The sequence below is a fragment of the Channa argus genome, chromosome 15, assembly GCF_033026475.1.
Source record: "Channa argus isolate prfri chromosome 15, Channa argus male v1.0, whole genome shotgun sequence".
In the NCBI taxonomy this organism is placed as follows: Eukaryota; Metazoa; Chordata; class Actinopteri; order Anabantiformes; family Channidae; genus Channa; species Channa argus.
In genome coordinates this window covers 7,833,112-7,858,767 of record NC_090211.1, presented here as the reverse complement: position 1 = coordinate 7,858,767, position 25,656 = coordinate 7,833,112, and the positions used below count along the sequence as shown (strand labels likewise).

Below are 25,656 nucleotides of genomic sequence, written 5' to 3'. Positions count from 1 at the left end.
TAGAAAACAATGTTTTTCATTTAATTGTTTTAACATTAAAAACACACACTGTATGCTGCATCACAAAATGAGAAAACACTGTCCCGTGATAACAATTGAAGCCAAAGTAGAGAGAAGAACCAGCCACTTGCCACCAAGTGAAGTGAGACACATTCGTCTCACACCCGCAGTTCAGTTGAGGATTATGTTTGTCTGAAGCTACAACATGAGATAGTACACAGAGACAGCAGGTTGAGTCACAGATGGGAAATCATAATTCAAACAGTCTCACAAAGCACTTGAATTCATTCCTACCTGTACATGTACATTGACATGATGACAGAGACCATGCTAGGATGTTCATGGACTAGTAATAGAGAACTCAGATACACTAAAGCGTCCAAATGGTCTCACACAAGCTTTTGGTGTAAAGCCGCATGTACAGTTTGTAACTGTTGTTTTTTTTAGCTAAACCTGAACTGAAAAGGATTCCTGGTGCACATACCAAAGTGTGTCCATTTCATCATGAACTACCCCAAGGTGCTTCTGTTACATAACAAAAAAATTAACAGATACATTAGACGGTATACCAAAGTTCTTTTAAATAAGATCTGCTTCAGGCCTGTCTGCATGGTACCCGTTTTTTTTTTTTTTTTTTTAAAGAAAAACAGAGATATTTACACCATAACATAGCAGACCCTGTATCCTAAAAATGTTTCCTGGCTGCATCATAAATCCTTCATAAAATTGTAATAGCTGTTCGAAATATCACTCTGACATTCTCCTAATGAAATGATAGTTTGACACCACCCTGGGCATATTCATTTACTGCCATGTTTTGTACACGGCTTAATGTCTGGCAGGTAAATAAATTCAGATTCTGCCTTACTTAGCTGGGTGCAATGGTGAGGTTTAGCAGCCAGAAGCCAGTCATTTATTCAGATACGTTTAACAGTAAGAGTATGACATCCCTTTAAAGATGTCTATAGAGAACAGCTTAGCACCCTGGGAGTCACGTAGCAGATATGCCTTCTGGTATACAGACTCAACTGAAACTGACAGGTGAAAAAATATGCAAAATGTGGATTGCAAAATATTAAGATTTCAATCTGTTTGATTAAACAAAGCAAAACTGTTTTTCTCTGCATAATGCTATTACATTACCGACACCTTCTAACCCAAGATAATTAACTTGGAAATTTTAAATCACTCATTCGATTTACGAAGATGGATTGGACACATCTGAACTATGATTTTAAACAACCATATGTTCAATCTGTACATTCAAAGTTCAATATCTAATCAGGGCCCTGTCACAGGCCTCTCCTGCAGATAGAGACAAATGGCACATATGTACAGTAAAGCTACACTGCAGTCCAGCGTAAGCATCAGCAAAGAGAGCAAGAAAGATCGACACATGCAGTTTGGACAGTTCTAAACCACTTTTGTACAGTTCATTTGGCAGTGAGCGACATATGAATGTGTTTGTTACATAGATATGTTGCACAGGGATGAACCCCCTTCATGGGTAGTTACTCCACCCAGTCTCAGATTTTCTGTGTGCAAGTATACGGAGACTCTGCAGGTCTGGCACAACAGAGGCCGCCCTCCCACTACGATGCAGTGCAGGGTGACAGAGAGGGCTGATAAGTCCAGCTGACAGCTCCTTAATCCCTATTAGTGCCTCAGACAGGGCGTTGTGACAGAACACAGCATTGTCCCCGGACCAGCCCCTGTCCTTGTCCCTGTCTCTCTGCTCTGTGCTCTAACAGAGGATGTAGCGCCCCCCAGTGGAGGTAGCAGCTGTATCTGTGTGGCTCTGAGGGGATGGGGCGAGGGCCTCAGCAGGCAATTTCCTCTAGAGTGCCAAGCGTTGTCTGCAGGGGGACTGTCACAGTGTGGCTGATGGACTCTGAGTGGTTTGCCACTGGGTCACAGGAACTCTGGGAAAAAAGATTGAAAGAGTCACAGTGCTAGGTCAAAGCAAAACTTACTGGCACTTTATATTCTAGCTCTGTACCAAGGTAGTCGGGGGCAATATTTAAAAATGGAAAAACATAGCAGAATCACAGTAATTAAAAAAGTAATAACAGGGCTGACTAACTAAAAGCTCAATTTTAACATTAAAGTGAATATTAAGTATTATTTTCACAAAAACACATGGGCAAAATGAGGATGCAGATGTAAAGGTAAGAAAAACTCACATTAAGAAATTGTTATTAGCGACCTGGAAGGTAAATCGCTACCTAAAATGATTTTGTACATCTTGTGAAAAAGGAGTTGCCGAGGATGAGGTGTTGACTTGTTGAACTCATCGCTGAGCTGCTATGACTGACAACACAATGACACCTCGATGCTTAGGTTTAGTCAAACAGGGCATAGGTTTATTCCGAAATATATGTACCATCTCTAACTTCTGTAAACCATCACTCCTATGCAGCAGTTCAAAGACGAGTAGAGCGTGCTGTTTAAAATTGGATGATTCTTCTCCTGCGTGTCGGTGCCTCAATTTTAGATGGGTTCAATCTGAAACTTTGCCCTCAGGAGTCTCAGCCTATACATTGCCTCTCACTTTCTCACTCCTCCCTGTTTTCTTGTTGTCCATATTGTCTCTTATTCTGTGTGTTGTTGTTTTTTACCAATATTTGTGAATGGGTTTGCCTCGTGTGTATAGCTTGTCCTTCTAGGTCTATTGTAGATGGAGGCGCTGTCTTCTGTCATAATGTACCTTCTCATACATGGTAAATGGGTGAATGAGAAGCAGTGTAAAGTGCTTTGGGTACCAGTAAGTTATAAATGCCAACATTTACTGTAAATGTCTATAATCTTGTGATTGTCTATATTGTAAATGTGCCCTGTTGCTCTGTTTGTATTTATTGCTTTTCTGTCCACCCTGTAAAAGGGCTTCCTCCTCTGTTTCTCTTCCATTTTGTATTATATTTGTTGATTTGATACAGTTTGCAGCGGGTCAACGATGTTGATTTTAGTGTGAAAGTTTGCCAAAGCAGAACTCTGTCAAACTTCTCTAAATCCATAAAAAATTGCAGGATAGTTATTCAGCACGGGGGGAATGATGACTGAAAGAAAATATTGATGTCTCAACTTCTTCCACAGCTCCAACATCCCAACCTCTCCTGTATACTGTAGCATCTGTTGATTAAACTGAGATTTGGCATTCATGTAGGTGTTTGTTAAAGGGGGGATTAGTTCTTCCAGCAGAATCCCTCTTGTTGTTCTGATTTGTTGAGAGCTCCTTCAAAGAGTAGAGCTTTGTCAGCCAAATTGGCATGCTACTGTGAATCTGAACACAGGCTTAGATTTGCTAGGCTACTCTTTCCACATGCTTGGGTTAGGAATAGGGCAAGGTTTGATATGCAAGATCAGAGTGAGTGAAATAACGCAGAATCAATGAGCTCCACTTACGCAGAACACTTTGTGAAGAAGACTAACAAATAAAGGTTTAAAAGCTGCTCTTACCACATCCTCTCCGTGACTCTCCTCCTCCTCCTCTCTGCTCAGTAAATCCAGGAGTCTGTCTTTCACTACCTGCAAATAAGGGGAATATACTATATTTCTACTTTAATTACTTCCTCTACAGAATCATCTCACTTCAAAGAAAAAGTAAAAAGTAAGCAAATGTGTCAACAAAGTGCATCATGTCAGCTATTTCAGCGTGAAAGCTGTGAAAAGTTGCTGTACAACTGTTTAATGTCACCAATATAAGGCTCCCTTATCCCATTACTCAATTATGGCTATTAGAATTGCTTTTTCTGCGTCTTTCAAAACCCTAGGGGCAGTGAAGACTATTATGTGCTTGGCAGAGGCCTGTGCTCCTGAATGCAGCACGAGATGTTTTAAAGGGGCAAACTAAATCTGCCTCTTTTTCTGCTTTTCATCTCTTTTCATTAACAACAAAAACATGTGGTATAAAAGTTTATTGCACTGACAAAAACTGTGAGAGGCTGCAGAGGAGTGCTGCATGGGAGTAATTAGTTTCAACAGGTATACGAAAGTAAAAAAAAAAAAAACCTTTTGAGACTGACCTCATAGGCATAGTCAAACAGCTCCAGGATGGTGAGGATGCTGGCTCCAATGAACAAACCCATCTGTCCTCCAATGTCACCTGTGTAAAGAGTCAGACAGAAAAAAGTAGAGAGAAAGAAGTGAGGGAAGGAGAAGTAGAAAAAATGAGCTTAATAGATCCCCTCACTCTAACTGGAATGAATCACTTCTGGCCTATATTATTTCCATCAATACATGACATTGTGCGCATGGTGAAAATAAATGTCTCCAACCCAATGGCACAGCCAAATATGGAGCCTCTACTAAATACAAGGCTAGATTTTTGCTTTCTTTCATCATTTATTTATCAAAAATCTGCAACTGGAGCACAAGATATTATCTATGTTCCTTCTCCACTACAGTACACTGCCACGCATAACTATTGCTCAGGGAGAGAAACGTCTTAATAAATAACATTTAAAAATAACTAAACCTGAATCTGGCTCAAGTCTGCAGCATTATGCAACAAAAAACTGGCAAAATTGATCTGATACAGAAATAGGTTGTAGGTTCAGGTCAGATAATAACAGACCTTGGTTTTGTCATTATTGTCATGACACACAACATCTCACATAACCTGAATTCGAGATGTTGAGTTAGAGAGTTGAGTTTGACCATCTTTACAGATTGTCAAAATTGGCTTGCTGTCAGTAAATTGCACCATTACAATAACGTAGACATTTCTTTGATGGCTTCGTACTGTGTATAACAACATTATCAGTAGGTTTGTCAACTTTTGAATAAGTCATCATTTAAGTCAGGGTATGTCATTTTCCAAGGGTCAACGCATAATTACAAACATAAACAAGCTGTGTCTGGATGCAGGTTTGGAAAATGAGAAGTCAACAAAAGATCACTGGCTTTTGGCTTGTCCCTTTAGGGGTCGCCAAAGACGAATGTGTACCGCACGTTGATTTGGCCTGAGTTTGTTGTGAGCCTCCCAGTTTGTCCGGGCTTGGGACCAGCACCAAAGTGGCCCTTGAGGGCTGGGCGGGCGCACACCTGGGATTCGATCCAGGTGGCCTTCTGCATCCCAGCCCAATGCCCTGAGACACCAGGGCCCCCTGCTTGGAAAAAGTATGAGTAATATTGACTAAACCTACCCAGCAGGCCTGCAACCTCGTAAGCCTTCTTCTGCTCGATGGTCTCATAGTTTAAAGCTTCAAAGAACACATCCAACACCAAGATGTTGTCTCTGCAAAAGGCAAAAGACAGGGCATTTGTCCTAATAAATCCCACAACAGGCAATCACTTGGCAGGCAATACAAGCAGAAACAGTGCATCCATTTGTTACTGAGCTCAGCAACCATGGAAACATGACCACTGTGTGGGAGGAGAACACGATTGTTGCAATGGCTTAGCTTTTCATGGTCAGTCATAGCTACTGGATTCTTTAAAACCTTCAATCAAAGGATTATAAGAAACAGTGTGGGCAGTGAAGAGCCTCATTGGCTCTGTTGTCTGGCGGCAGGGAGAAGGCCCCGAGTCTGCACTGCTTCCTGCTGTGTGAAGTTTGTATAGTTTCCTTTTTAATGTGTGTTTTCTCTGGATGTTCAACTCATCAGGTAAATTGTAAACTCCAAAATGTATTTGCCTGTGTTGGTGACTGACAGTGAATAAATGTCTCAACAAATGTGATCTGATAGCATAAGGGATTGCAGAAACTGAACATCTTTAAGTATTTTACAACCATAAACCATGATAAGAATGAGTGGGTGTCAGTTTATGTGCCATTTCTACTTTACCAGTTAACTTAAAAGAAATATTCATTATGATTGGACCTTTTCTTACAATTTGGTTCATCGGCTTTATTTGACAACCTTATCATCCTAACCCCATGGATAAATATTTCTTTCTCTCTCTGACCAAAATACAAGAGAAACTGGCTACTTACGTGATGTACTTCTCTGTCCTGTTGAACTTCTTCTGCAGGTAGCGGGCCGAGGTCTTGCTGGGGATTTTGACCATGGACAGCTCTTTGTTATAGCGGGTCATGTTGCAAGGCGTCCTGCACATGCAGTTAGTGCTCTCCACGGCTGACAGTTTAGCTTCACAAAAGCACAGTGATAAAGAGGCAAGGAGTTAAGGATTGGGAGAAGATGGAAGAAGGATGTGTTGAGGATGATGACCAGAAGAAGAATAAAATGTTCTTTTAGGTACCAAGTAAGACATTTCCAGAAATACTCTAAAATGCACTGAAACATCCAGAATAAATGCAGTAAAGGGGCAATGAAATACCTGCACAGTAACAAAATATTAATTCCCAAATATTCTGCCACTGATGTAGTTGTAACACATCATATCCAACGAGCAAAAACGATCAATATTTAGACATGCTATGCACAGACTGAGGTAGTGTAATGACAAATTGCAATTAAAAATAAGGAGGTGAATGATCTGCACAAATAAAACAATCCTATATGCATTGTAATAGAATGTGAGAAAATAATTGGTAAGAAAAGATCGCAATCAATATTTAATGTATATTTAATATTATGGTACTGTGACAATTTAAATAAGAGAATTTAAAATTTTAAATATTAAAAAAAACATTTTAAAAATAGCTTTTAGCTTGTTTTAGCTTCTCTTCTGTGCTGGTTGGACAGAACAAGTAATATTGAAACGTTAGTTAACTCTGATATTTTTCACAGCTTTATGACATCCTACAGAATAAAAAAGAACAGAATAAAAGAATAAATAATACATTAGTTGAAGTTCATTACCAGTTGAAGCACTAATAGAAAAAGTGAACATATTGAATAATTTATAGATTTGAAGAATTTAAATATACATGTTATTGTTGTTAGTCCAATGTAATTTCTTCTCAGCATGACTTTGGTCACATGAAACACCAGCAAGCTGAAATAACCTTATGTTTAGTGGCAATAATGATTTAAGACACTCATTACAGCTACAGTAATTACTTTAATTATCTTTTTTTTCCACTGCTGAGAAACAATTGCTCTCAAACTGAAGTGCAGGCCTGAAGCTTATGCCACTTTGTGCCTACAAATACTAGCATACAAAAACACCGCACATGGCCCCATTCATAGTGTGTCTGTGTGGAGTTTTGCAGATGTTTACTCCATAAAAAGCCCAAACAACCTTATAAGTCAATGTCACTGTCAATGTCACGGGAGAGGATGTAAAGCACCAAACACAAACATGCCCTTAAGCAGCATCCGCGAAACAGCTTTTACCCTGACAGAGACAAAGCCCTGACTTGGAAATGCCAAGCTCAGAACACGGCTCTGCTCTGCCAGCTTGACTCAGAGAAAAAAATAAATATATTTAATGCAGTGGGGGATTTTGTATTAAGCCCACAGCCTCCTACATAGCACCAAGTTTCTTGCAGTGATGATAATGATGAGGGACACAAGCTTATCAAATATAGCTCCATCAAATGTTTCTCCAGCTCACACTCCTCACAAGTCACTTCCACAAGTTGAATTCTTGAAGTTCCAAAGAACAGATTGAAATGGATCTGAGTTCATTGTGCCACAGATTATACCTTTCTCACTTGCAAAAACTTCGCCTGTTGGATCTTTTTTTCAAATCTCCCTTGCACTTATTCTCTGAACGAGCAAGGGAGAAGTTAAGGTTTTCAGCCTTATTTCTCAGTGAGACAGCTCTGTGACAGGCCTGCAGATCACAGAGCACGAGGCAGCTATCCCCCGTGGTGCACTAATAGCTGCCGGGGCCACACAGTCACGTAATTGCATGAGGAAATTCAATATGGCTTCTCAGTGGTCTCTTATATTTATTCAAATGAGACATTATTGGCTACACAGGAAAAAGGCCTTGTGCATTCAAATGATACATTTTTTTCTCCATGCCTCTCACCTTTGTCCACCCTCACTCCTTTCTCTCACACACATGTAAATATAAAATGTAAAATTTAGGATTGTTTCTGGGAAATTTCATATTTTTCCAAATGTTGATGCTGATCCACCATATAGTACATATACATATAATGTATTCAGCATATGTACCGGACAGAAAGAAAACTGTTTTGGTGGGCTGCATCTCTCACTTAGCAGCTCTAACAGAAAATAGAAACATAACTTTCTGTTCAGGGTGGATCTATAATTATAAATAATCTCTGTTTTCCTAAAACCAAATGAGATAGATAAGCAAGTTATTCATAGATAACAGATGCAGCTGTCTCCAACTAAAAATATTTTTATTGCTGTTTCCAGAACTGGATTCACAAACTTGTAGAGAGAGAAAAACCCAATCAAACTTTGCTGTGAGAAATCTTCTGGTGGGTATAACAAATTGGCACTGAGCTTAAAACTAGAATACATTTGCATTCAATGATCCAAGCTCTCTCTCCCTCTATGTATGTATGTGTATGTGTGTGTGTATGTGTGTGATATGATGTGATATGATGAAATGTGATGTGAAAAGCTTACAATTCCAAAAATGAAGGTAATTAGAGGGCAAAGAGAGAAGAAAGGAGTCTCTCTAGAGAAAACACCGAAGCCTTGTCCTCCTGCATTATACAGTGTAACTTGTGATTTCGAGTGGATGATAATGACACGTTGGTGAGTTACACTGAAAGCCCTTATGGTGTGGGAGACTGAATCCTTGATGCTGATTGCTAAAAAGTTGTGTTGCCCTTGGCTACATTTAAGACAAACTTGCACCTTTCTGCCTTTTCAGGAATAATTTTCTTTGCATTGGGAGAAGTGGGAGAGACTGGTGTAGGAGGAGGTGGAAGGGAAGTTTCACTGGTGTTGTTTCAACTCCTACTGGCCAAGAGTTGAAGATGATAAAAATCAGCTATTTCTCAGTAGGTTTTTTGAATCATCTTATGATATATGTAAAATGTATCTTTTCATCAAATAAGGGCTCATACTGATAAAAATGCAAATTAGCTGTGAAGAAGTATTAAGGCTAACAGTGCCTTAATACTTTTTTAAATTAGTAGATTAATTCATTCTGCCATACCACTGCTACCAATTAATTTTCAAAATGAGTATAGACCTGAATGTGTCCAAAAATATGTTTCAAATTTTCTCACCTGCCTCATACAGACTATAGGAGGCTGTTTAAAATGCACTCAGCTCGAACTGAATATAAGTATAATGTATCACTATAACTGAAAAAAGAACTCAGAAGTCATCTGAACGGGAACGTAGGACAAACCCAAAGATATTTAAAGCTGGATTTGTAGTCCGATCGGAAAGTGTAGTCAGGTTTGTCATTGTGCTCATCTTCTTCTTTTTACGTTTTCATACAGAACATGTGTGATGTACACATATTAAGAAAAGTGGAGATATGTCCAGGTAACTTATAGTGTTACATGGCCTGATCCAGACTGTTCACACTCCTCAACTCCACTCATAAAAGCCACATTTTTCTCGTGCAATTATCGTGATGGACCATCTGGTACATAACAAGATTTTACTCTATCTAATTACACTGAATGCAATTTTCGCCTGTTGTGACTTTATATTAAATTACACAATGGTTAATATAAACTGAGCAACAGATTTAAACAATTCAACCTTAGTCTGTGTCATTGTTACCCTGTCCACACCACAGAGTTTGCAGCAATTATCTTCATCTCAGCTGCAATATCAGAGCGAATGTTGGATTTAACCGTTGCATCTAAGGTCAGATTAAAAAGCATCCATCATTAAAAAGGTTTTTATTTAATTTCTTGGCCATTTTCTTATTGCAATCAGCCTCATGAGTATGAGTGTGTTCCAGTGTTTTATTTTCCACAAAAGCTTCCACAAAGAGGAACCAGAGATTTCTGAGAGCTGACAAAATTTCAGAGCTTGAGAGATCTCAAAAACTAATAAATAATCATGTACATTTAAAAATTACAGTAAATAATAAAATAATTTAATTTATCAGTGTGTGAGGAACTGGTGGATTTAGTTTGCACCTCAGTTCAATCTCCTGTAGCATTTTTTCCATGCACTGACAAATGAATAACATTTTTATTTTTTAATTTTTGTCCTTTTGGCTTATCCCGTGAGTTCAGGGCCGCCACAGTGGATCATTGCCCGCATGTTGATTTGGCACATTTATTATGCCGGATGCCCTGCCGGACACAACCCTCCCCAATTTCTACCGGCACTGCACACAGCTGAGAATGGGAATGGGGTTTTGGGGGTTCAGTATCTTGCCCAGAGGCACTTTGACATATGGCTGGGACTGGGGATCGAACCACTGACCCTGTGGCCCGTGGACGACTGCCTTCCCAGCTGAGCTACAGCCGCCCCCAAATGAATTAAAATTTTCTAACTTTATTTCAAATTTTTTACCTGTTTATTTATTTATTTTAGATTTTTTAAATAATAAAAAAACAAACAGTTAATAAAATTTTAAATAGGCCTAAAAGTTAGATTTGCTTTTCAATGCAATGACAATGCAGCAGCAGATTGATCTAAATAACAGATTATCAATAAATGCATACACAAATGTAATATACTATATAAAATGATCCTTGTTAGATACTATCATCTTTTGTGTGCCTAAAAAACCCCATTATATACCGTGGTTTGATTGATCTGTTTACAATATTAATCCCAGAGTTTTTTGCAATAAATATGCAGACTGTTGTAAACTGTTTACTTAAAAAAAACATGCAGAGATGATTCACATTAACATCTCTTCGTTGGGTGTCATAGCAACTGTGCACCTTCATTATAATTTGCAAAATGCACAGAATTATCAGTACAGACTCAAAGGCAGAGAACAGCTGTAGAGCCAGCTGTCAGTCGTCATCAGAAACAGAAGTCCCTTCAGATGTTGGTTGAAGGGAAAGGACATGTAATGTCTCTTGAAAGGTGTCTCCTCCATTACTCTCTCCTTGTATTGTTTCCTCACATCTTACGTGTGAGGGACTAAAGTGCGAGGATAAGAGGCAAGTGCAAGGACAGCGGAGACAATTTAGGGTAATGGGAAGGACCCTCCGTGACCCTCACACGTTAATCAAAACACAGCAAATGGATGACAAAAACTATTTTTGAGGTAAAAAATGAAACATTTTAACACTTTCCCAGGAATATTCCAAAGAATACATCTCATCTGACTTGCATAAGTGTCTGCTATAGCAAAAAGTAAAATATTACACTGTGATACTAGGATAGATTCATAAAAAGTCCAAACAAAGAAATTCTGATCCATTTTGTAAAAGAGCTGGATGAGCCAACATTTAATAAAACTGACAAAGTAGAAATAAAATCTTAAAGGAATGTAGCCAGCATGCCAAATCCCTCTTACATGACTGTATAATTTACTTCAATGCAGGAAGTATAACCCATTATCTGTCTGACCATCCATCCATTAAATTGAACTCTAGCACTGCAGACGCTGTCTGTTCTGATGTTGATTACACACTTGATGAGCCCTTCACACACAAGGGGAAATACTGAAATGAATCCTGTTCTCCTGATAAATCAAAAGGTTAACTAGTGACACATGAACCTATCATCATACACTTCTGTGGCTTTATTAGTCGACCTGTTATGCGCCTGCAGAACCTTCATGCTGCATTTTAAATTAAGTCCAATTAAAGACAGAGAGTAAGTACATATAAGTACGGACATCTAAGTGATTCCCAAGGTGTTTTTTTCCTTTCTACGGTGCTTAGGAGCTCATAATAATACACTGTAGCTGCTTTAACCTTGAGCTACCACGAGCTTAAAGTATATAAGTACATAAGACTAAAGCACTTTCTTAAAATGTAAATGTCCACATGCAAGGTGCTGGACAGACCCACTGAGAGCAATCTGGGCTTCAGTGTCTAGCCTAAGGAGTATTCAAGCATTGTGAGGGAAGAGGGAGGAGCCAGGGATCAAACCACCGACCCTGTGATTACTAAACCCGTTGCTCTACTACCCGAGTTAAAACCGTCATCTTTATAGCAGGTTTAGCATTGCAGCTTTGAATCAACATATAAAATGAAGCACATAATCATCTGCTGAGGCAAATGCGTATATGGCAAACAGTAATACAGTACAGTATGTACTGTACATACTCATCATGAGTCATGTTCACAAGGTTGTATGCAGGTGCAGACTTACCAAGGGCAGGCTCTGCACAGTCTTTGTACTGCTCAGGCGTGCAGTATGGAGCATCACCTAGGAACAGTTTGAAAGCAACACATGACAGGAAGAATTCAGGCAGTAGCTAAATACAATAAACAGTAAGCAGTTGGACAGATCTAAAAACAAGGTGCAACACATTTTTCCCCTCAAAAATGTTAAATATACATATTTTCTGCCTACCAGGCATGTGCACCATTCTGCAGTTGCAGTTCTCTACGATGTAACGTGTTTCACAGTCGATCCTGCAGGCAGTTACACTGTAGACCTGGAAAAAGCCTGACTCCAGAGCCTTTGACTCGCACTCTCCCCACGGGGGAGGCAGGTAGGTCAGCTACAGGTGAGAAAGGAAGTGTGAGGTTAGTGCGACCTGGAGGTAGAATAAACGTGGCTCCCTGGAATTCATTTTTCTAGCGTGGGATGTCAACTACACAGAATGTGTTTTTTTACTGTTTAGGAATGATGGGAAACAGGAAGTATCAGGACTAGATTTATTTGTTAATTAAATGAATGAACAAAACATTTTCTCTCTTTACCAAAAGGTCCTAACTCAATTAGGAAAAAAACTTTTCTTGGCCTTAACAAATACACGTACCCACAGACACAGATAAACACACACACACAAACACACACAGAAAATCCATGTATTAAATCCAAAATGCGTTTCTTAGTCACTGAAACGTGGCCAACACAGAGAAGCACAAGAATTACACAACAAACCAGGCGGTGTGGAAAACAATTCAACAGATAGCAAGACTCCGTCAAAAATTCCCACAGCACCCGGCGACGGGAGCACAAAAACTCCAAATGTTCTCCTCCTGCTCCTGCCGCTCTGAAGAATGGGACAGCAGATGAGGAACAGGGGACACCGGGCCGAGCAGTGTGGAGGCCCATCTGCTCCACGACGCAGGCAGCATGCTCAAGCCACGCTCTCTGTATCCATCACCCACCACCCTCTGTTCCCCAGCTCCCTTCACTGTCATCTAATGCATCCCAAGTGAGGCTGCTTCCTCTGCCAAAAGAGCAATTCTTTTGGATGAGGCAAAACACAGCATCCTGCCAGGTAAAATTTGGCCACAGTTTGCTTGTTAGTACTGACAGAATTTGAAACCCTGCCCCTCCTGTCAGGCAATGTTGCATATCTGCTTTGAGGGATTTTGATGCGGTCTGCAGATACAATCACTTCACCAACGCTGAGAACAATAAATTTAAATGCAATCCAAACAGCAATCTAGCCTGCTGAATATTCAGCATAAAGAAGCCTCTGGCCATTTCAGGGCATTGCTATAATTTTATCCTTTGGTAATTAAGCATGACCACCATGATGCCAGTAGCAAGCGCAAGCAATGAATACCATCATCCAGAGGCTATTAATTATATTAGGGACTAAAGGAAGGTGCTTCTCAGCAATCTTTACCCTTTGAAATCACCTTCACACCTCAGCTAATCTTCATTCTGGCCTAATTAGAGTTGGCTGTGGCTGATTCAAGATCTGATTATTTCTCTGTAATCTGTTAATCCAAGGTGCTCAATATCACTTTTCACTGCATTGAGACCTGCTGACCTGATTATGGTCTGTCTAATAAGAGTTGAGGCCTGTGCCCCACTTGGTGTTTTATTAATCAATGTTCCATTTCCCTGTGGTACTGAAGCAATGCTTTAATTGGGATTAACAATTTGGCAGCAAGGGACTGTGTTAAAACAGCAGAATTTGAACAGGGTTTTAATAAGGTCATTGTATCAGTACCGGTTGAGTGATCTTAAATGGAAAATTCTGAGACAGGGCTCGTGCTGAAACTCAACATCAATTTGGTTTACACACGAAAGTCCCAGCCATGCTCAGCTATGTTTTTTCTTTCTGTTGATATCACCGAGCTAAACTGAAACACAATGAACCTGAGATTGAATCAAGAGGCAGCACTAAGAATGCTTTTCTAAACCAAGAGAACACTGTGCCCTTTAAGCTTTGGTAAAAAGCCAGTACAAGGGCAATTTCTATGTCTGTAGAGCTTAAATTTCCCTTTCTCATCCTGACTCATTCAGCCCTTACTATGGGCTGTGCACTTTGAGCCCTTAGAGCTCGCTTGATTAAGATGCTTTGATCTCGGTCCACTATTATTAGCCCGAATAAGTTAATTTAAACTCGTCAAAGTCATTTTTGCAGGCGTACTGATTGGTATCCATTATAAAGATCTACTAATCATCTTTTTCTTTTTACATGCTCCACGAGGCCTCATCTCAAACCTTCGCTCCAGATTCTCTACCCAATCATCATTACCGTGACTATATTTGGATGTGAATTTGAAAGTGTCCTCTGGGTTTCAACTGAAGAAGAAGCTTGAAGACACAGGTGGGACATCTAACAGTGGGATGGTTTTTCCCAAACTACTGATACAAAGTGCAGCAGTGCGTTAATTAGCTGAAACTAAATTCGCTGTGTTTCCCACTGTGCATGCGTGTGAAGAGGAGCAATGTTTCTCAGCAGGCAGGCAGAGGAGGGCCTGTCTTCATCCGACCATCATAGAGCTGGGCTGACAGATGAGCAGAGACAAAAACCCTGGAGGTTCATTACCCAGGAGGGCCAACCATCTGTGGATAGACTTCCTCTGCTCCTTCCTGCCTACCGCTGAGGTGACTGAATTGCAGCAACACACTGATGTGATGTAGTGAGAACAGATTTCAGCTGAATTTTGTTGAGGGAAGTTCCTAAAATTGATATTGAACTCTGATTTCTATTAGTTAGCCAGAGAAAACATAGCATAGAAAATCGAATGGGTAATCACGCTTTTTATTATTTTATTTGCTGTATATTAGTGACAAATAAACAAGAACTGAACGTGTCTTATGTGTTACCAAACTAGAAGCGAATACAGTAAAACACTCAATAGAGTGGAAAACTCACTCGAGTACTGAGTGAGAACTTTTAGTGTGCCTTAAGAAGTGCTGGTGCTGAGTGACTGACATGTTTTCCCCTCTGGGCTTACTGTGCCTGTGTGCTCTCACTGCTGAGACCATCCAGCCGACACCCGGCTCTCATACAGACTTGCTGCCCTCGAAACTCAATGTACATGCTGAACTGTGGCCTGTATGATTTAGGATGCTGAAGAAACCATTCGGGAGCTTTGGAGCTCAGCAGATTTGTTCACGTACCAGAGCCTGACAGTGGACTCTGTGCTTGTTAACCTGTGGATATTACTACTGACTCCTGCTGTCTGGATGATACACAATTTTCAATGCTTGTTTAGTTAATAGCAGTTTTGCATTTATCTGCTGCGGACATTATTTAAAATTTAACACATGTAGTATCACAGAGAGGTAGCACTTCACTTTTTCTTGGTAAATGTTTAGTTTCTTGCTCAACATGCTAAGGTGCATGGAAAAATGTGTGTTGTCATGTGTTTTCAGTCAGATAAGAAGGACGCTGTAGCAGCAAAGGTAATGGGGTTGTTGTTCAGTGTCTGTGGCTCATGTGCTGTGCAGCAGGCTGCTCTCTGGCTCAGCGTGACTGTCTGCTCTGCCAACACTCACTGATTGTTTTGGCCGTATTGAAATAAGGTCTTCATCTTCACCGATGGATACCTACCAATATTATGTCAAATTAATGCAAAACTAGTGGGAGGAGGGCATCATGAATCCAAAAAATAAAAACATTTAACAAGTCCTATTGCTTTCGGTGTTCTATGTTATACTTTTCAACAGAGGATTCAGTGCATGTATGTGTGCTGCAGCAAAAAAATAAAAAATAAAAGAAAGCAATAGTTTTACTTGGACTTTAAAATAGGTATGGATTACGTGTTACTTGGTGATTACTTTTGTTTTACAGTCCATATTGTGGTGTCGTGGTTCATTCTCACCAATTTCATGGAGTGAACATAAAAGCTCTAAAAACAGGCTGTAGCACCTGCATAGCAGCAATCAGCAGACAGCTCCTTATGTGCTGGCTGAGAAAATAAGCAACTGTTTTCCATACCACGTTAAAACATCAGTAAACATCAATGTCAAGTTCCTAGTTTGTTTCTGTCTTCCCCAACTATCCAAATTATGCATAGAAATGCAGATTTAATTTACACTGCAAATATATAAGCATCGCAAGTATGAGGTATAATGTTTATGTTTTTATCAGATTAGGAATATGACATTCACAATGAAGGCAGAGAAACATCAAACATTTGTATTTATTTTGCATTTTATATGTTCTGCTATTTTAGGAGGATTGACAAAACTTCAGAGCGTTGGGTTTCCACCGGACCAAGTGTGGGCCCACCGAGCCACCAAGGGCCTCCTTGGTGCAGGTCCCAAGCCCGGATAAAAAAATGGGATGGTTGCAGAAGGAAGGGCATCCGGTGTAGCGCAAACCTCATGCCAGATCAACATGTGGAACATGTTACGCTGTGAGGAGTCCTGAAGGAACAAGTGGTATAGTAATAGTTTTTTAATTAATAAAACCCATTACCTCAACTTTCAAATAGGGAAATTGTTGAAAATCCTCATGAATTTTCGACTTGTTTGTGAAAAATTATTCTGATGAGCACAAGTTGATCAATGATTCCCAAATAAAAAGCAGACAAAATGTGCCTTAGCTAAAACTTAATGAGAGAGAGACTGAAAACAGACCTGACACCAGACAGATAATAGGTATTTAACAAAACCCTACTCTGTAATTTAGCTGTTGTTACGGTTAAGTGCCTGGCAGTGCAATTTTAAAGCTTTTTAAAAATGTATTTATTATTGTTTTTTTGAATATTGTGTGAATCAGGACAATCAAGAAAATAGGAAAATTGCCTTTGAGAAACTATAAGTGAAGAATTCTTCTGACAAGAAGCAATGCATGAGGTAACAATTGTGGGTAACAGCCTGGAGATCATCCCACAAATGCTGTCGGTGCAGATGGTCAAGCAGTTAGAGAGCCAGTCAAAATTATTGTGCAGCAAACCCACAACTCCATGCTGGGCCGCTGCACTGTAACATTTTCTGTATTTTATAGGCAACTTCTTGTTGACTGCTGTGGGTTGTGTTCTTTACATAAGCACTGTTTTATGAAAAGTGTCCACTATCTTTATTTATTCAAATAGCTTTTTCATTTGTGGCCTTTGTGGACTTTAACTGTTAAAAAAAAGAAAACTATATGATTTAAATAGTTGCCTTCCATTTAATGAACTTGCTTAGAGTTGACCCTCCAGCCAATCATTATTTATCTTATTGGAACATTTCCAAGAAAACTTGCCAGTGGATTAAAATCTTCTATGCATAAAATTGGTTTAGCAGGGTGTATTCTTCACATGGCATCGCCCTTAGTTGTTTAATGGTTGTTTATGGGGTTGCATAATGTTATCTGCACAATATAATTTGAGTTTGCTGTGCATTGTTTGTTCTAATAATTTGTTTACGTATCAATATAGAAAAATAATAACTGAAGGTACTTACATTTTAGAGGGAAATATCATCTCATCAGATATTTTATTATTTGAATTTAGATACTGTATATGCGGAAACCCTCATGTTGTTAAAGCAACACAACACAGATATTTATAGCTGTACTGTTTGCTATCTACTACAGAATGATTTACTGTACTGTAGGAGCTGCCAACCATTCACATGGAGTCATGCAAAAAAAAAAACACTGCAGTACAGATCAAGAGAGTCCTTCGGCGGCAGCATGTGTAGAGGTTCCTAAAACAGATGGACGAAGGCTCTCAGAAATGATGGATGGAGAGGGGTCCTCAGCTGGTGAAGAGGCTGTCTTTTGTAAATATTTTAACTTAATTTGTATACTAACAAAATAATTTTATTTTAGCAACACCTAACCGTTTATTTAAAAAGATAGTGTGAAGTTTGTGTAAAAATCGTTCGTTATTCTGCCAGTTTTGGCGCAAAATGCCAAAATAGGGTCCCATATTAATGGACAACTGCCTCCGAAGACGTCCGTTTGATCCTGTTGGTCACATGAGAGGGCGTTATTGTTGGAGGACACATCATTATCTTCAGTAACAAACCATTACCACTTCCAAATTTGTTGTTTTATCATGTAGTAATGTTTCTGTATATTCTCCAACAAACTATGCTTTTTATAATTTTGCTGCTTACTCCTGTTTAAAAAACATGTACAGTAGTCGTAAGGATAATTTTATCATATGTATCTCTAAGGAATGAAAACCACAAGAAATTGAGTTTAATTATTTTGAACTTTCCGAAATCAATACACTGTGGAATGAAGTATACTTTGGAATTGCCTCCTTAATAATGAGGCTTGGGGATGGCAACCAAAACTGTCTAAAAGCGGTGCTCCGGTCTGCGATTTTGATTATTCAGGATGTATGATGTTAAATCATTATACCTCAGAAAAAAAAAAAAAAAAAAAAAAAAAAAAAAAAAAATATATATATATATATATATATATATATATATATACCACAGTGGATCAGTTTATCTGCATGCTGATGTAGCACAGTTTTTACGGAGGATTAATTACCACCACTACATCATGGAACTAGGTAGTGGGTTAATATAACCCCAGCATTGTTGCTATATTGGTCCAACACTGGGTCACTTTTGAAACCCAAGAATTTTTTTAGGATCACTATCCAATTTTAGTGGCCTCGACAAGACCTGATAATGTTTCTGAGAAGCATGAATACGCTAGCAGGAGTAGTCTGACGGGTACGAGGATACTGGAAACCTAATAAGTAGGATACTCATGTCCATGTAAACAGAATCACTAACTGACATCCTGAAAGAAAACAAATACTTTTGATATGGCAGACACAGCGGCCATTTTAAATCGAGAGGGCATGAATTTATCTTGACAGAAACCTGTCTGCTCAGAGAATCCAGTCAACTCTCACATCTCAACCAGACAGTGCATTTTCAAATGCGTAACCTGAAGGCAGGAAAAGAGAAAGAGATAGACAGAAAGAAAAGTAAAAAAATACAAACAAAAAGTGACAACGAGAGACAGAACTAATAACCTTAGTAAAATGGATTTCCCGCTGACACTGCAGAGTGGAGTCCCAATATCCTGTAAAGACATTTAGCTTGGCAGTGAAGAAACATCTTTACTGAAGCTTGGTCAACTCTAGCACCCAAGGAGGAAAACGGAAAAGTGAAAAACAACCTTCTGAAGTAGGAGCCTCTTGTGACAGAGAAAATGCATTTTACATCAAATACCTTAGGCAATATACATGTGTGACTCCTGCAGCCTTTAATGACGGCCTTGTGTGTGACAAAGTTTCAGTGTGATTGAGTGGAGCTCAGTTCAGGTGAAGCCCCTCTACCAGCAAGGTCAAAGCCGCTCACAGAAGTGGAAGTTATAATTTGTCAGTCAACAGTTGCCCAGTTGCTAATAAGGGCAATTGAGGTTCCAGAAAGTGCCGGGACATGCGGTCCTCACTCACCACATTCACACACAATGTCATGATGAAAAACCCATCATGAGTGTCATTAAGAAGTTATTTATCACTGGGACTTTTTATCTCTGAGCAATAAATGTAACAGGTGGATTAGAGGAGAAAAACAGCACAGTGCCAGGGAAATGATAAAAAAGCTGTTGAATATGTATGTATCAGTTCCGGTCGGAGACACCTACCCTCTGCTCCTGCGTGGCTACAAAAGTCTGGAAGCCAGGGGCCACGCCAAAGCCCAGTTCGTGAACAAACGGGGGCTCTGCCTGGCTGTGGATCTGCACCCGCACACCTGCCTCGAAGGCTGTATCCTCTGGAAAGTAGACAGAAGGAGACCCAGATAACTGATTTAACTGATAGGCAAAAGTGTTCGAAAGGTAGAACAAAAACATTTGAATGTGAATAACTTTTTTACTGATTTAGATAAACAGTTCAGCGAGGAGAAAAGCAGAAAAAACGCTTTACTTAAATTCCCAAAAAGGCTTTTGAGATTGTATTATTATAAAGCACACGCTTAGAGAGAAGTGGCATCGGGTTTTGTTAGAAAGCTCGGCACCGACGCCATAGATTCATAGATTCAGAGCAAGGACATCGCCTATGGGGGAGGAGAGAGTGGTCTTTGTAGCGATCAATAATGTTCTCTCCATGTCCTAACACTCAGTGGTGTGTTGCCAGATATACAATAAAGGCTTTCCCCTGCCAGCCGATCACCTCAGGGTGCTCCCCAACCAAGACCGGAGCCTTACAGCACAGCAAGCTTTACAAATCGACAGATGACAAACACACTCACACAGCAGTATCACACTGGTATGCTGCACTCATCAATCAAACAAACACTGCAGCAACAGATGCAGTGACAGCTTTAGAGGCATTCACATTACGGAATAGATGACGGGTTCAAACCTGCTCTTTGTGACCATGCGTTTACTGGGGTCTGAAAGGACACCTTTTTCAAAGAGTACAGTGTGTGTGTGTTTATGTGTGTGTGCGTGTGTGTGTAAAACCGTATTAAAGAAAGATTGGCTGTGAGAAAGACGTGTTGTGAGTCTGTGTTTGTGTCTATCAGAAATAGACCAAGTGTGCAAAAATAAGTGAGTGTGTAAAATGATGACAGCTTGCTGACTCTGTGTTTGTTATGTCTGTGGGCAGCTAAATCTTTTTGTGTCCTAGCCTTCCAGGACACAGTGCCGCGTCTGTAAAATACAGTTATACCTTTTTGTGTACAGGTCGAAACTGGATTAATATCTTTTGCACACAAAAACAGAACTGCAGCACAACATATGTAAATATTGAGCATCTCATTCCAAATTGTGCGTATGAACATACAGCTGCAAAAGCCTTCACCCTTATAGGAAGGTTTTTTTCTTTTGAAACTTGGCTGCAGGGATTTACTATAAACCCATTCAGCCACAAGCCTGTTAGTGTTTTATGCTAATGATGCTAGGAGATAAGAGTTGCAGTAAGCTGCTATCCCAAAGCTGCTGCTTGTAACTGAGGTATAAGGACAGAGCTGTCTGCATCCTTTGTGCAGTGATATCTAGTCTGAAAGGGATGAGATCAAACCAGCAATTTCCCCTCTGCACATTTTCAGTTGTGATAATAAACCTGCCAATTTGGTCATGTTTTAGCAAACCAGACTAAGGCAGTTTAAGTAGTCAAAATCAGGTTAAATCATGCTTTATTATTATGGCTGGAGCTTTTTAGCAGTAGCTGACATCATGCTGAAACATGAAAGGGACCTCCCCTACCTGTTGCCACGAGTGGAAACATTGTGTTTTTAAAGGGCTGCATCAAGCTTTTCTTTCATTGAAACTGAGACTAATTTGACTGACTGACTGCAGACCTCTTTTTAATTTGAACAGGTCTGGTGATGCACAGAGTTTCAGCAAAAATCCAAGCCAGGCTCAACTTTTGCTAAAAGGCAACATTAAGATCCATATTGGTCAAAATGCAAGTATGAACTGCAAAGGCTTTATAGAGCCGTCTAATTACCTTTTGGCAATGTTCATGCTTACACAAGCACGGCAAGGCTAAACCGAGCGTAATGTTAAAAGGAACTAAAACATGAAAACGTGTTATGTCCAGGTGGAGTTGGAGCAGGCTTCAATAATGGCCAAACAAATCAGGTTCTCTCATTTACTCTGAAAGCAGCAGGTAGGGAATAGAGACAGCAGTCTCGAAGAGAGAAAGAAAAGTTAATCTTTATGAACAACAGAGGGTTCCAAAAAAAACCCCCCAAAAAACAACAACAACACTACAATTATTAATACAAACTGCCATAAATATGTTGCCACTGGCAGAATAACAGGTGGCTGATGTCTACTGGAGCAGCAGATGTTGGCTATACTGTAAGGTAGATGTTGAGATCACTTAGGTAGGGTTAGGTTAGGGTTAGGGTACGTAAACTGTCTCAAGCTCGCATTCTCTTCACACAATCAAGACCTTACTTCTTCCCCTACACAGGTGCAAACAAGGTTACTTGCTGCCAAAAAGTACATTGGGTCTAACGCAGCAAAGCAGAACCCAGTGTGAATAGTACACTGCTGGATTTCACAGCCACACATTTTCATTATAATATAGAATTGGTGACATATTGTTTCATTGAAATGAAGACCAAATAGTGTAAACATACAACTGCATCCCAAAGTCAAGGAATGCATTCTTAATGATAAAAGGATAACATGGCATGACATTTGTCCTTTGCTGTATCTTGACAAGTTTGTGTATTGTTACAAAAGTGTAACACACAACTGTAATTGCTTTTGGTAATCAGTTAACAGCCCTTCTATTTTCTCTTCCCTCCTCCTCTTCAATCTCATCAGACCCCTCCCTTCTACACAAATGTATGTACTGTATGTAATCAGCTATTTATGGTTTTCATGCAGTATGTCAAACAATTCACTTACTCGAACACAAACCTTCATTTGCATTGCAAATGTGCACTGTATTTGCATTGTCTTTACACCAGTTCTTCCTTAATGGGCACTCAGCTTTTGTTTAACTGCACGACTGTCTCCTTACTTGTGCTGGCTCAACAAAGAATTCTCCCACTGATGTGCTATTTAGACACCAAGCATAAAACTGCCCACATCTGAGCATTTGCTTCCCAGTAGGGAACCCATGGGAACCAGTACAGTTGATTAGTCTCAAGAACTTAAAAGACCTGGGAAGCAAAAGGATAAGTGACAAGAACTTGCTAAGTATAGTTTCCTGACCACACTGTATGAAGCTGGTATTGCATTGATTCATTCCTTTGTCCTTATTTGTGAACTCAGCTGCTGAGCTGACTTGTAAAAAGTCTAACCTCTGAAATTTTGTCAATATGATTGCCCCACCTTGTGAAAACTGCTCTGCTGTGTTTCTCCTATGCTGATTAAACTTAACATCTTGGATGGATTTGCTATCTGATGTGATGCAGTGAACATACAGAACAACTGAGAACAGACTGAACATGAGTTAGAGCAGGATCGTGGTATTTTATCAGTCAGTATAGGCAACATTTGAAAAGCTTCTTTTTTCTTTCTTTAATACAGGTGACATTCAAGATTCACAAAAAGCCACAATAATGTGTGAAAATCCACCTTTACATAAATTTGTTTTGAAAATGTCATGGACTTTTATTCATACAGAGAACAACATAACCCAAAAAGAACTAGAAGAGACAACCTGAGGACACAACATAATAGGGTTAAGGCATAGGTCAAAACAGTCAAATAGGATCTTCAGTTATATCTGCTTGGGTTGTAGGTCTCGGTATATACGTTGAGCTGCAGCCAGTTTTCATAAGCTCAAAATTTATTTATTTGCATGATGTGTTTTCCGACCATGTTGGAAGAAAAAAGGAGTTTATAGCTCCCAGGATGGAGACTCGACAGTCACTTACATGAGGATATCGCATATGTTCATCCAGTCATTCCTGGAAGGTATTGGTGGTGTTGCACACACTGAAAGTGGCAAAAGTTATTGTGCATCAAATTAATGAAGAGAGCATGAGAGAAAACCTGTTTTGGGATTTTGGGAAGTTACAGAAAATACACCCACACTTTTGACATCAGAAAGGTGTTAGGAGGGGGGGGTTAGAGAATCAGTTAGACCATCCAACAAGTGATCGAACACATTTTCAGACATTCCAAAGCAGAAATACTCATTTCAGGGAGCCGCTGTCTCTCCTCCAATTGGCAGATCCACAATAACAGAGAAATCAGCATGCTCTCTCTCCCTCTCCTTCTCTCACATATTTCCAGTGTATTCAGGGTAATTTATAGGATATTGTATATGATTTTCAAGTGTCAGGCAGCGGCTTTTGATATGCATGAAACTCTCTGAACTTCCCATAGCAATGAGGTGTCTGCAATTTAAATTCCAGTCCACTGATTTATTTTAGACTGTTTTGTGTTTGGATACAGTTTTAGAAAATAAATGTATGCATGTCAGCCTGTTTTTTCTTTTTTAGATTTTTTCTGTTTTGAAGCAGGTCCAGATGCATCAAGAAAAAGCAATTTAATTATCAGCAATCTGAGTCTTCTTTATTTGTCTTTTTTCATTTAAATATCAGGAAAAACTAACTAATATCTGACAGTCAGAAAACCTGATATATTCAGTTAATAATCATTCAAAGAAAAAAAAGCATATCCTCATAAAATGCTGGTGACGATTATTTTTGCCTTCATCATATTGGATTTACCATTTGAGTTTAGGTGCTTATGTAAATGTTAAGCATATAGAGCAACCAGTTATTAATAAAAACATTCTGAATGCTGAATGAAATAGAAACATCTTAGCTGAAGAAAAGTGACTGAGACACTGGGTTGAGACCTTTATCTGTTGCACAAAACATCCATCTCCACACAACAAGCCACAGCACATAAGACAATGATCTCTGACTGAAAGTGAAAATGTATTTTTACTCTGTACGTGTCTGTCTCAAGAAACAATGAGGCATTGTGTTTTTAGTGTTAGAGATCAGATCAAACAGGACTCGCTGTGCTTGTTTGTGCTCCAGTTTAGCTCCCCTTATCAAAAAGCTGATCAAGAGGATCATAGATAATGATGTTTGTTCTGTTCTGATTACGGCAGCAAAGGCAAAGATAGCTTCATAGCTTTGTAGTTACTGTGTATTTCATCACCATTATCACATGTTTCTGACTTGACTAAACGAAGTGGTGGAGGCAGATTAAATTAGGTTGCTATAAGCAGCTACAATCATAATTTAGATATTCCTACTTTGTATGACAGCAAATTCATTCTGGTGTTCTTCTCCTTTCACTTCTGTTCTCCTGCATATTAAACGACTGCTGTATGATATAGAATAAACTAAGGTGGATTAGAAACTTGGTCCGTGCATGCACGAGTGTAGATGTAGATATGTTTCAAATAGCATTGTCAGAGAATGTGTGTTTAGACATCTCTGTGGAGCGCTGAGACTTCCTCTCCTTCTTCCTGCCACACACAACAAGTACAGTAAAGGCTTGTTTGTCAGTTATAGCGCATCCCCTCTCTTTCTACCCCATTTCACATTTCTCCAATCGCTGTCACAGTCAGGACTAAGCATGTCAAGCTTGGTCGATATTGTGTTTTTAATGTGACAGCTCAACATATTTGGCAAGCTGAAACAAAATTCCATTTTGACTTAAACATAACAACCCTACACTTACAACATATCTATATTTAGCCCCTTTAAACATCTAATATCTGACCTACATACTGTGCCGCACTCACTGAAAATTTGTTTGGTAAGTAGTTTTTTTTTTTTTTACTTCAAATTATTTTATATTTTATCCACTTTTTTTTTGCTTTTTTTTTTTCCACTAACTTTTTTTTTGGCCACTTTAATGTTGAAGCTCCAGGGATGGCAATGTAAGTCTGTTGTTGTTTGATCCATGATGACATAAATGTTATGGTTTTTAAATATTATACAAACAACCCTGATTGTAATTATGCTGGAAAATCTCACCTCATTGTTCCAGGGTTTATGGTCCTATTGCATATCTTAATTATCTTTAATTTCCCAGTTGTCATGGAAATGTACGGAATATGAAGTACTCACAAAATATCTTATTTACATTTTTGTACATGATTTGCTACTACATATTCTATTTCTACATATTTCTATTTTTGTTCCCTCGCTAATCTGCACTTATCTTAAAAATTAA

General features: G+C 39.2%; 1 protein-coding gene across 2 annotated transcripts in view; it reads right to left on the bottom strand.

Annotated features, from left to right (window-relative positions):
* Positions 1-25,656, bottom strand: part of asic2 (acid-sensing (proton-gated) ion channel 2) — a 328,789-nt gene continuing 303,133 nt past the window's right edge. For both annotated transcript variants that reach the window (XM_067476894.1, XM_067476893.1), the window contains 8 exons: positions 19,690-19,817; positions 12,291-12,441; positions 12,087-12,143; positions 5,936-6,089; positions 5,145-5,236; positions 4,023-4,102; positions 3,457-3,525; positions 1-1,922 (listed from right to left, as the gene is read on the bottom strand). In XM_067476894.1, the coding sequence (XP_067332995.1) occupies positions 1,821-1,922; positions 3,457-3,525; positions 4,023-4,102; positions 5,145-5,236; positions 5,936-6,089; positions 12,087-12,143; positions 12,291-12,441; positions 19,690-19,817 (833 nt within the window). In that variant the 3' untranslated portion in view covers positions 1-1,820. The remainder of the gene's footprint in view (positions 1,923-3,456; positions 3,526-4,022; positions 4,103-5,144; positions 5,237-5,935; positions 6,090-12,086; positions 12,144-12,290; positions 12,442-19,689; positions 19,818-25,656) is intronic.